This window comes from Syngnathus leptorhynchus, chromosome 1 (genome assembly GCF_054491065.1).
Source record: "Syngnathus leptorhynchus isolate UIUO chromosome 1, UIUO_Slep, whole genome shotgun sequence".
Classification (NCBI taxonomy): Eukaryota; Metazoa; Chordata; class Actinopteri; order Syngnathiformes; family Syngnathidae; genus Syngnathus; species Syngnathus leptorhynchus.
The window spans coordinates 7894875-7907154 of NC_141195.1; the positions used below are offsets into that span (position 1 = coordinate 7894875).

The following is a 12280-nucleotide window of genomic DNA, read 5'->3' on the forward strand; positions in this document are numbered from 1 at the left end:
TGGAGCAGTTATCACCCTCCTTGTTCTTAAAATTTGTCAGCCAAAATTCACATTTTCCTATTGTCGTTAATTTGTGATGCATTTACGGATGAACATGAAAATGATTACATGTCAGTCGCGCAAAACAAAAACAATTTTTGTGATTTTTATCAAATGACAAATCGTTTTTGCTACAAATACATCCAGTCATCTTTAATTTTCAAAACCACTTATTTTGTAAACGTAGTAGTAGCTGTCAACGGGATTTAAATGGATTCCATGTGTTTGGGCCGCAGTTCCCTTTCGCTCGCAGGGGGGCGTTGCAGACAAATATCTGTCCATGGTGCTGAAGGTTGAACTCGAACTGTCCACCCAAGTGTTTTCTGTCCAAGGTACTGAGTTGGTCCGAGCGATCGGGTCTTTACTTGCCGGACTGGCTGAAAGATGGAGGCCAAGTTGTAAAGATACGCTCGAGGGCTTTATTAAACATCGCTACACGAAGCTGGCGATGTCGACGAGGAGGGGGAGGGGAGGGCATTAGTCTCAACCTAAGGTAAGGCTTTATTTCTCTCTCTGACAAAGACCAAGCACGGAGCGCACTATTTGGCTGCGTTTCCGAAGGCCCGGTTCGGCTTCCCAGCGGTTCTTTTACATTAAGCGTGGACGACAAACGTGGTGTCGGTCGACCCACTTTTCAACGCGACTGGCGAATCATGAGCGTTAGGGTCGCGCAATGATGCTTTTCAAACGACATTTCTTGCCGCTGATGGTTATGCAGCGGCAACAATGGCGACTACGTGCCAAAAGCCAGTCGAGTTAATAGTTTTTCACGGAAAAAAACGTAGGTCCGCAATGATTTGGGGCTTTTTTTTTTTTTTTTTCCCTGACGTAAATAACAACAGGAAATAGCTCGTTTAGGAGACGGGCCTGTTTGTAGCTGAGCAACCAATTTTTGTCGGCCAAAGTCAAATTTGGATTGTGACTTTTGAGTGGAAAATCGGAGGAATGCTCGAAAAGGATGCAGCCCCCCTTCACTGCTATTCACTTTCAAGCTGGAAGGCACTTTTTAAGCCCTTGACCCTGTTTAAAAAATGTCTGATTCTCATGAGTGCTGTGCGCACATTCAGATGATCAAAAAGCACTCCGCATGTAATTCAATCTTATCGCATAACGGTGTGAATGTAGAGTGAGTCAAGCACGATTGCAATTTGACATAATACTTGATGGATGATCCGAGATGAACAGTCTGTAAAAACTACAAATGTGTATTTGACACCTTTTAAGTGCTTTAAGAGGTGAAGCTATCCGCGGAAAAGTGTGGGGGACGTTTGTCCGGTTCGAGTTGAGCAAATGTGTGGGTGTTGAATCCTTTCACTAGGAAAAGTGTGTATTGAACCACCCACAACCCCCGTGGGTGCAACGCCTCTGTGTGCGCAGTAAAGCTGTGCAAAAGTTCGTAGATCGTCGAGCTTGTGAGCAATCACTTGTGTCGACCTTAACACTTAGCGGTTCTGAAATCCATCCATCCATTTTCTGTAGCGCTTCTTGATCAGGGTCAGGGAAAGCTGGAACATATCCCAGCGGACTTAAGGCAAAATGCACACTGTAGCGCTTTCACATTTGCAACATCACTGAGTTGGAATTGAACGAGCAGTGAATGCATAAAAGTCGGGCAATTCACCATCGGTGACTTCATTGCTTCTGAAATATGTATGTCATTTCCACAAATAATGACTATTACAAAATGTGTAAAAATTAATCCACGCTGGTTTTGGCCTTCAATGAAGAAAAACAACGTAATGTCACTAAAAACATCATTTTTATTTTTTATTTTTTTAAAGGGACAGTTACCCAATAATGACAGGGTGGACTGGAATTTGAATGACCCACATTAAATGTTCAATATGATGATGCAAATAGAATATACATGTTTTAAGTTACTTGTTTTGGCAATTAACTAGTTATGGACAGTTAAAAATTTCAATATCGGGAGCAACCAGGGTTGTCAGTATCTTGTTTAGGAAACTTTGACATGATCACAATGGCTCAGGATCGAAATCTGTCGTGTGTGTGTGTGTGTGTGTGTGTGTGTGTGTGTGTGTGTGTGTGTACAGCAATTTGTTTGGAACAATTGATAAGCATTTGTTGGAGTTGTTACATTGTAATTACATTAGCGTTCATTGAATTTGAAGTTTATGTAGAATGTGGTAAAGGATGCAACACTTGTGTACCACTAATGTCCTTCTCTTGTCCAGATGAGCCAAGACACTACAGAGACACGAACACGAACCCGCTCCAAAGGCATTCGAGGTCAGTACATAACCTTTATTACTTTTGGCAGTGTCGACCAAATTAACGTTTTTTCCCCCTCAGTTTTGTCAGAACTCTCAGGACATGACATGAAGCATGAGCTGACGTGAGTGATTTGTTTTTTTTCCCCCCTCTACATTTTCATTGACGTGAATACTTGTTGACATGCTACGGTTTCGTTGTTTGTCAGTAGCAGTTGCCCCACCCCTGGGTGTGATGGCAAAGGTCATGTCAGTGGACGATACTCAAGACATAGAAGGTAAGAGTGGATAGCCACTATGAAGTCATACAGAGCCCAAGGCAGATAAGAGTCATTTTGAGACATTATGTAATGTCGTAGTGCACTGGGATGTCCGACGGTGAAGAAGAGAAAGCTGGAGGAGGCAGAGGCTGAGGAGAACCAGTCTTCTCCCAAGAAGAAGGGTCAATCCACATTAATGGAGGCAGAAGACGACTTATCCATAAACAACGACGAGGACGAGGAAGAGAAGGACCAGAAAAATGAGAAAGAAGAGGATGACCTCAAAGAGGAGAAAGATTCAAGCAGCAGACAAGAGTCAAAAAGTGAGTCAAAGTGTCGGCTCAATTTCTTTGATTTTGTTCCCATGAAGTCCCAAAGTTCAGCTTTTATTTCATGCAACTCACCTTTTTTTTCTGTTGTGAGTTGTTTAAAACATTAAATATAAATGCCTTGAAACAGAAGCTGGACGTCAGAAGGTTTGTCTCTTTGGATCTGAAACCCAATTCTCTACAACACAAGAACCTTGCCGTTCTTATACTTTTGAAGACTGTATGAGCTGCTATACGTATATATATTACATGACAGAACGACATTTTTTTGATTCACAGAAAACGACTGCCCTTTAATAAAAGACACTGTGGTCGCAGAAACAGTTGTTTGTGCTACAACCAAGGATGAGGAGAACATCACCTGGGAGGTTGACAATGAAGTCGTGGCTGAGGAAACCGACAGGGATGAGAAATCGCCAACTGAACAACAATCGTCTGATGACGAAGCGGCGAAACCGGATACTACGACGGAAAATGAAGACAAGCGAGAGACAGCAGGGGACCCTCATAGAGACTTTGAGAGAACTGCGGTTGAGCATACAAAAGAGGAGGAAGAGGAGGAGGAAGCAGAAGAGCAGATTGAAAAACCAACTGGATTTGTAGCGGATAGGGAAGTGGAAAGACAGACCATAAGCCAGGAAAATTCGGATCACCAGTACTCCACTGGACATTACATCAATCAGGCCAACGAGTCAACACAGGACCAGGGAAAGAGCGAGGAGAAAGAGGAGGAGGAGGAGGAAGAAGAAGAAGAGGAGAGGATCCAAGAGGGTGATACGCCTTACTCAGCAAGTCCACGCAGTCAAGGATCTCAGGAGTCTCTTGAGGAAGAAAAAGTCTGCACACCCACGAGTGAGGAAGAGCCTGACGAGACGCAGCAGGAGAACCAAGCGGCCAAGCCTCAAGATGAAGGAGCCAAAGTGGAAGAGGTGGAGGAAGAAGAAGAGGAAGAGGAGGAGGAAGAAGAGGACGACGGGGTTGAAGAACAATGCTCGAGCAAAGCCTCTCCGACCACAGTGGTGATCGAGGTGCGCTCTGAAGAGGACGAGGACGAAGAAGACGAGGACGAGGACGACCGCGACTGCGTCTCAGATGGCTCGGGGATCACCGACGATTCTGAAAACTGGGATATGACTCGAGGGAACCTGGGGCTGCTGGAGCAGGCCATCGCCTTGAAAGCTGGGGAGGGCAAGGAGGGTCAGGAGGCCCAAAGCTCCCAAGACTACCAGTCATACAACAGCCCCGGCAAAAGCGGAGAAGCAGCGATACGACGCAACGCCCACTACAGCAAAGGTAGCCCGTGTTTCTCTTTCACGGGATTTGTATGAATATTAATTCAAATGTGCAAATGAATCCCTCCTTCCTGTATTCAGAGAAAAAGGAAGTGAAGTGTCCAACCCCGGGGTGTGATGGGACAGGTCACGTGACTGGACTGTATCCTCACCATCGGAGTCTCTCCGGATGTCCTCACAAGGATCGAATTCCTCCAGAGGGTAAGAACACACGCTCGTTTTTAATCTGTTGCTACAACACTGACGTTCCGGTTAGCAAACTGTTGTTTGTCATCGAAGAGTATTCACTACTACTGAAACTAATACACTACTAACTTTGTTAAGTATGCCACTAGCTGTCTGTTGTGTGTGTTTCTACTCAATTTGAATGAACAGTTTTGGATCCATTGTGTGTCTGTAGTCCTGGCCATGTATGAGAACGTCTTGAAGTGTCCCACTCCGGGCTGCACGGGTCAAGGCCATGTCAACAGTAACCGCAACACACACCGCAGGTTATTCATATTTTGATGGTTATATCCAGGATTAATGAGTATTTTATTGACATCGTGGTACTTCAATTTAATATTAAATTACTAACACATACTCACAGTCTTTAGACTCTTAGGCTCTTTTACAATGCATGCTACAGCTTCAAGAAGATAATCAATTTTTTTGTGGTTGTGTTTGTGGTTTTAAGCATAAACTGCTGAACTGATGACCATCCAGGATTTCGCTAAGGAAAATAAATCTCGGCAATATTTTCTATGTGGCCAGTCGAGTTTAATTATGTATTCTGATTCACGTTATGTTTGTAAAATATGATTTTAGCAGAGAAATGCAGCCATTTGAATCAAGTTAAAGAATTTGTATTGTCAGATTTGCAGAATGTTATTGTCATCTCGGGATTTGACAATTTCCATTTTAATTAGAAGTTTTAGGAATTGCATGCGAGTTCTCTCGTGAAAACCTGCCATTTATTCTGTATTAGTTCATTCTTTTTTATATTTATTTCAATGGTCTAAACGTGGGGATGTGTCAATTTTGTCAGTCTGTCCGGCTGCCCTCTTGCTGCAGCAGCTAAGCTGAACAAGAACCAGGACAAGCAGGTCCATCTACAAACTTCAGTCAGTGAACCCACATCTAACTCGGACAGGGTGCTCAGGTCAGGCATCTTTATTATTATTATATTATTATTACCCAATAATATTTGCTAAAGTGCGATGATTAGTCACTCCTATTTTTTCTTTCTAGGCCCATGTGTTTTGTGAAACAGCTGGAGATCCCTCAGTATGGCAATTACGGGCCCAATGCGGTTACCACCACACCACGAGCAAACCTGGCCAAAGAGTTGGAGAAATATTCCAAGGTGTCTTTTGACTATGCAAGCTTTGATGTCCAAGTGTTTGGAAAGCGTATGCTTGTTCCAAAGACAACCACTACTGAAACATCACCCAAAGCCTTCAAATGTAAGTGAAACATCCTAAAGCACGCAATAGCACTGCTACTCAATTCCAAGTGAATGAGGTCCATTTTAGGAAAACAGTTTCTTGATTGTGATTCATATAAGATCTGACCACGTGGCGATGACATCATACAAAGCTTTTACAAAGCAGCTAATCAGATTGCTCTGATCTCTCAGTCACTCTCACATAGTGTCTCTGTCTGAAGATCATTGTGATGTGCTGTGATGTGTGTTACAGTACATTATTTACTGATACGTAGTTGGAAGAAATGTTGAAGCTAACCTCGGCTCTGCCTCTTCCCCACACAGCAAAATCCTTCCCTAAGGCCTCTTCCCCAAGCGGGACAGGCTCAGGAGGCATTTCTAACAGCACTTTGTCCTCCAATGAGTATGACTGCAGTCAAGACGCCGAGGCGGCTCACATGGCAGCGACGGCCATCCTCAACCTGTCCACTCGCTGTTGGGAACGACCGGAGAGCCTTAGCGCCAATCCCAGGGAGCCCTGCGCCGAGGTTCGACAGATTCCACACCCATTACAGCCGACGGGGCCGTTGATGTTCTTTGACAAACTTCTCTTTTGTTCGTGTAGGAGCCTGACATCGAAGTGGATGAGAACGGCACCTTGGACCTCAGCATAAAAAAAAACAAGCGAGAGAGCATGCAGTCTCCGGAGCCTTCGTCGTCCTCGTCCTCCTCTTCTCAACACACAATAGGTGTGTTATCTCAGGGCCACGCTCAGCCTGAGTGGGAGGGGCCACTCGACTTTACGAAATCAAGTGGAGTAAAGGAGGAAGGCCACGATGAGGTACAGCCACTCAAAGTACTCACTGAGCACGCTGGCTAGAAGAAATCATGTACGGAAACTGTACGCTGGAGAATTTTGTCTTATCAACTTGTCATCAGGTAGATTATACAGCCACCTCATACACATCTTCTGATGCTGAGGACGAGGACCAGGAGAACCCGGAGAACCTTGAGGAGAGGAAGTATCCTGGGGAAGTTACTACCAGCAGCTTCAAAGTCAAGTTTCAGCCTAAAGACAGCAAAAAGGAGATCCTTGTGTAAGTTGCTTGCAAATGACTGTCCGCTCCACTTTTTTGCCATCACTGGAGCTTCCCCCAATTTATCACCCAAATTTGCCCAAACAATGTTTTTGCAACTGGAACTACCAGAAGGGGAACTACTTCCTGCTTTCGTATCTTAAAATCATGGAAAATGTAGTCAGAATGAACATCATTTTTCACGTTTTACAATTTTACAATGTGTCATGCCAATGAAAAACATAAGACTGGGACTGAGCAAAAAATATAACTGGAAAATGACTTGTTTAGCGCTGTTGAACCGTCAAGGTAATAATAACACTACCAAGGGTCAACAAATACACTACAGCAATTAAATTCGAATCACAATATTGAATTTTTTAAAATTGCTCACTCTTATTTAGGTCAAGAAAAATAATGAAGTTGTTAGTTCAAAATAAATACATTTTATAAGACTAAATTTGAACTTCAAATCAAAATGACTACTCCCTATACCTTTTTGAGTTGATTATAACTTTCAGGGATATTTCCTCAAAGATTTTTTTTTTCATTGCATAGTCAAGCGAATACAACACATTCTTTATGACATGGGCTCATCACGCACGCACACACACACACACACACACACACACACACACATTGAGGTCAGGTGTAGCAAACTTACTATCAAAGCTAACACTTCTCATTTGGGGAATGTTTTATCTGTAGTTGTGACACTGACCTGTTTCCTCCCTCCTTGACATTGCAGATGTCCAACTCCAGGCTGTGATGGCAGCGGACACATCACTGGCAACTACGCATCCCATCGAAGGTAAGCCAGAACGATAGCGGCCTGAGAATGCAAATCGGTACGGTATTCTCAGTATTCTCAGATATCCTGGTGTCATGCTACGTAAAACTCAGTCCGCAGTCTTGCTAAAACTTATGACATCATTATTGACTCGGTTTTGCATGCTTGTAACTGTGACGACAACAAGTGCTGCTGGAAAAGGGATGAGATAGAAAAGAGACAAGTGTGTTTCTCTCTGTCTTGTCTGGCTGTCTAGTTTAATTCAGGCTGTGCTTCATTCAGTCTTCCGTTCCAAAAAGCCTACTCTTGGCCTGTTTTCTGATAGATTCTCTCTAATCTTCCAGTCTGTCAGGCTGTCCTCTTGCAGATAAATCACTACGGACACTCATGGCTGCCCACACAGCTGAACTTAAGTATGTGTGCTGTCTTTTGCCTCTCAACTTCATCATGTTCTCCTAGGGGCATATTCTCCTATGTGCTTAAGTCAAGAAAAAGAAAAAAAAGGTGCGCTGCTGCGTACTTTGTGAGTGTGAATGCCACTTAACTTACCTTCATGAAATGTCCGCACTGGTGATTCCTTGGTGAATCTATTTCCAATCTATTCTAATCTCCCATAGAAGTCAACCCCAAAATTTTCTTTGTAATATGTTCTGTGCAACCCAACTAGTCAAAACACAGTGTTTTGAGTCATGTTTTGTTTGTGGAATAGGAATTAAACAGGATAAAAATCCACTTGTTTTGATTTATCTCAAGGGGCGGCCATTTTGCCACTTGCTGTCGATGGAAAATGACATCACAGTTGGCAGGTGTCATGTCACAACCAATCACGGCTCAACGGTTTTCTGAAGCTGACCTATCATTAGTTGTGTGACCTGGCAACTGTGATGTCATTTTCAGTCGACACCAAGTAACAAAATGGATGTCCCGCCCCCTGAGAGGGGAAAAGGGGTACAATTTGCTGCTTAACTCATATTCCACAAACAAAATATGAATCAGAATGCCGTGTTTAAACTAGTGGGGGTACATTTGACATAATATTGCAAAGAACATTTTTGGGGTTGACTTAATCTTTTCTCTTGCGCGCTCTGGAGGCTGTAGTAAGCGTCATAGTGCATGTTTTGGTTGATTTTGTAGTCGCTGACGATGGGTTGATGACTGTCACAAGGTGATTTGTGCTGACACGTGGATGTGGCTTCATGGGGTGGTGGGGCACAGCCTTACTGACTATCCAATATGTGTGAGGATATATGATGATCACAAAATGATAGTCATTGTAATCATGTAGGGAAAGGCAAGTACTGATACCAGATAACGAAGCGAATGAGGCAGATACCAGTTTCTTATGGCTGCTCAGAATCTTGAAAGCAGAAATTAGAATAATAGACGCTATATTGCTGGAATTCACATGGTGGGTGTGTCCGAAGCCAAGACGGGGAGAATCGCTGCAGCTTGAATGTGTGCAAGAAAAGCGTGTGAAAAAAAAAAAAGACTCAAGCGTGAATGGGAGAATATGCCTCTTATCGCTTAGTTAACGTTATGATTATTTTCCCATTTTCTATATCCCATCCAATTTGATGGCTTCTTCAGTTTAATGATAATTTGGAGGACAAATAGGTTGTGTCAAAAGATCATGAAAGCGTATAACTTAAGTCAGACGGTCGCTGAACATCCTAGGTGTCCCACTCCCGGCTGTGATGGATCAGGCCATATCACAGGAAACTATGCCTCACATAGAAGGTATGAAATGGTCTTCATCTGTGTTCTTCTGGATCTTTCATCTGCTAATGCCTTGTGGTCCTCTCTATTAGTCTGTCTGGATGCCCCCGAGCCAAGAAAGGTGGAGTCAAATCAAACCCAACAAAGGATGACAAAGAAGACTCAGAGTTGTTAAGGTGAGGGAACCAACGCAAACCCAGCCACGATTGAAGCTGATTGGCATTGAGTAGTTATTGATTATTGATCATGTGTGGAAGCCTGGATGATTTTGTTGTCCTTTACATTACTGTGGTATTGTTTTAAAGGTGTCCCGTCCCTGGCTGCGACAGTCTTGGGCACATCAGCGGCAAGTATGCCACCCACCGCAGCGCTTACGGCTGTCCCCTGGCAGCGCGCCGGCAGAAGGAGGGTCTTCTCAACGGTGCTCCCTTCTCCTGGAAGACTTTCAAGAGCGAGGGCCCCACTTGTCCGACACCTGGCTGTGATGGCTCTGGTCATGCGAATGGGAGTTTCCTGACACACCGCAGGTATCGCAAAGTTTTCGAAAGCGGGCATATTTTTGTATGCATGTTACGTAAGATTAGTTCAAATGAACTATTGATGCCATAAAATTGAAAGAAAATGAAATTTATTTGCTTTTTCCTAGTTTGTCTGGTTGTCCCAGGGCAATTGCCAGTAAGAAGAAAGCCAAGTTTCCTGGAGATGAGTATATCACTGCCAAATTCAGAGCTAGTGATGGTAAGACTTTAAAAAATCATTTTTAAAAAACAAAGTTATTATGTACTGACGTGTCATTTTATGGATTAAGTTCTGGATAATGATGAAGATATCAAGCAACTCAATGAGGAGATCAACGATCTGAACGAGTCGAATTCGGAGATGGAGGCCGACATGGTGAACCTGCACACTCAGGTGAGTGCTTTTGGTGGTCTTGGGAAAAATGAGAAAAGATTTCCATCAAACTCATTTAGAAAAAATGTTTCGTATTGATGACTTTTGATAGTGTGTTATGAAATATGGTTTGTGGATTGATGGAATAGAAGATCAACATTTACCAAAATGATGTGAAGGATCAAGTTTTGAGAAAATCTGATTTGGTCCTGATTCCAAGCTCTGTAAAAAATTTACTTGACTTGTTCTGATCTGGACCAGATCTTTCGCTGGCTTACAGATGTCTTCTCTGTTGTAGATTTCTTCCATGGAGAAGAACCTGAAGAGCATGGAGGAAGAGAACAAGCAAATTGAAGAGAAAAACGAGGCCTTGTTTCTGGAGTTGTCAGGCCTGAGCCAGGCTCTGATCCATAGCCTGGCCAGCATCCGACTGCCAACCATGGTGAGCGTCACAAAGATGAACTGAATGGATGGATGGGAGTTAAGAACTTGAAAAGAACCAACTGTTATACTGTCTGTATTCAGCAGGAGCCGTTGTCGGAGCAAAACTTTGACAGCTACGTGGAGACCCTCACACATATGTTCACCAATAAGGACTGCTACCAGAACCCTGAGAACAGGGCTTTGCTCGAGTCCATCAACCAGGCAGTCAAGGGAATCGAGGTGTGAGAGATCCCAGAAAGTCCTCCAGAGATAGCGTTAGTGAAGGAATCTTCTCATTGCCATCTGTTCTTTGTATATTTCTTTGTTCTTGTGTATACTTCTCCTGTTTGCATGTTGCTTTAGGACAATGAGAGTGGGAACACACGAGAGGATGATGACACACTGCAGTCAAACTGCGAGGTGAGGACACTGAAGTGTGTAGCAGAACATATCCGACGTCCGCTCGATAATGTTAGTAGTATTCTGTAAGATCATAGTGACCTTCCACCTGCTGGACTAGTCTTTTCTATATTGATTGGTACTATTGCTGTGTAAGTATTTGTCATTTGCAATTGTTGGGTTCATTATGGAATATTTATTCATGTTGCGCGTATTATCATGTTTGTCTATTATTTATTAAAGTCCCCGTAAAGTGAAACTAATGTCAGAAATTTGACAGCTTAAAAACCTGTTGAATTTTAATGGAAAAAAAAAAAAAAAAAAAGTCAAATCATGAACAACCCAGCCCTTTTCAGGTCTCAGATGTGGTTGTATCCATGTTAGTTGTCGCTGAAATATATTTTTACATCCTCCATGGTTTCAATGCCTACACGTTTGACGCCTAAAAATACATTTTCGCTTAGAGGCTGGAAATTTATCCCACCTGGTCATCACGAAGCTTTTCCATGCTACACCGTGGGCCTTGGTATAGAAACACTTAAGAAACTTCAGGGAAAGTTAGTAGTTTATCAAATACAGCTAGCTAATTGCAGGCTGTAGTGGTAGAAATAAATCAAGCAACTAGTAATTGGGAAAAGTAGCAAAGGCATGACGTTTTTATGTATATAAGTGTCGGAGGGTCAACTCCAGCTGGACGTCCAAGTGTCCCCCCCCCCCCCCAAAAAAAAGCTCTGTACAACTTTTTGCAAAGTACTACAGTTGAGTTTTGCACATTATTATTATTTACTTCAAGCAAGTATCATGTATTTAGAAACAAATGGCTAATTTCACTTTACAGGGTCTTTAACTATTTATTCACTATTTTTAACGTGTTACTTGAGAAGATTTGAAACCAGGAGACTAAACTCAAGTAAACATGATAGGAAACACTTTTCTCTGCACTGATGAACAAAGGAAATATTTTAAGATATCCTATGAATTGTTTTATAAAGTTATTTATTTAAAACTGCAATCTTTTTACAGGAAATGCGAACATTTTGTATATGAAAGTTTGGAAATAATTTACTGATGACTTTTATTTATTAATTTATTTATTGGTGCTTGTTTTTATGATTTTGACAACTATACATGTGTTGAGTATTTTGCAATTCACTGAGAATATTGAAGTGCACAGATATGTCGATGAACAAAGTGATGTGTGAAACAAAGTGACGGTGAATATTTATTTAGTTTTGTCAATGTGTGACGATGACTGTGTGGATTCTCTTTGCTAGTTCTTCAAATAAACGTTGAGCAACATTTTGGACGGTGTCTCTCAAACGTAATATTTTTAGCTGGTTACATATTACGGGGGAATTTCATTTTTAATTGATGGTACAAATTGTTGAGTGTCTGGGGAGCCTGCCCAACTATCAAACACAACATGGAT

At 42.5% G+C, this 12280-nt stretch overlaps 1 protein-coding gene across 1 annotated transcript; it reads left to right on the forward strand.

Annotated features, from left to right (window-relative positions):
• Positions 1–367: 367 nt before the first annotated feature.
• LOC147061721 (myelin transcription factor 1-like) lies at positions 368–12183 on the forward strand. The gene is made up of 22 exons (XM_085904134.1): positions 368–532; positions 2235–2289; positions 2353–2395; positions 2483–2548; positions 2630–2853; positions 3139–4152; positions 4233–4352; positions 4552–4642; positions 5179–5292; positions 5382–5596; positions 5902–6104; positions 6182–6397; positions 6496–6653; positions 7381–7443; positions 7767–7835; positions 9097–9159; positions 9231–9314; positions 9444–9665; positions 9785–9876; positions 9947–10050; positions 10328–10471; positions 10555–12183. Exons 2-22 carry the CDS (start codon positions 2235–2237, stop codon positions 10696–10698), a joined length of 3504 nt encoding a protein of 1167 aa, XP_085760260.1. The 5' UTR covers positions 368–532; the 3' UTR covers positions 10699–12183.
• Positions 12184–12280: the final 97 nt, after the last annotated feature.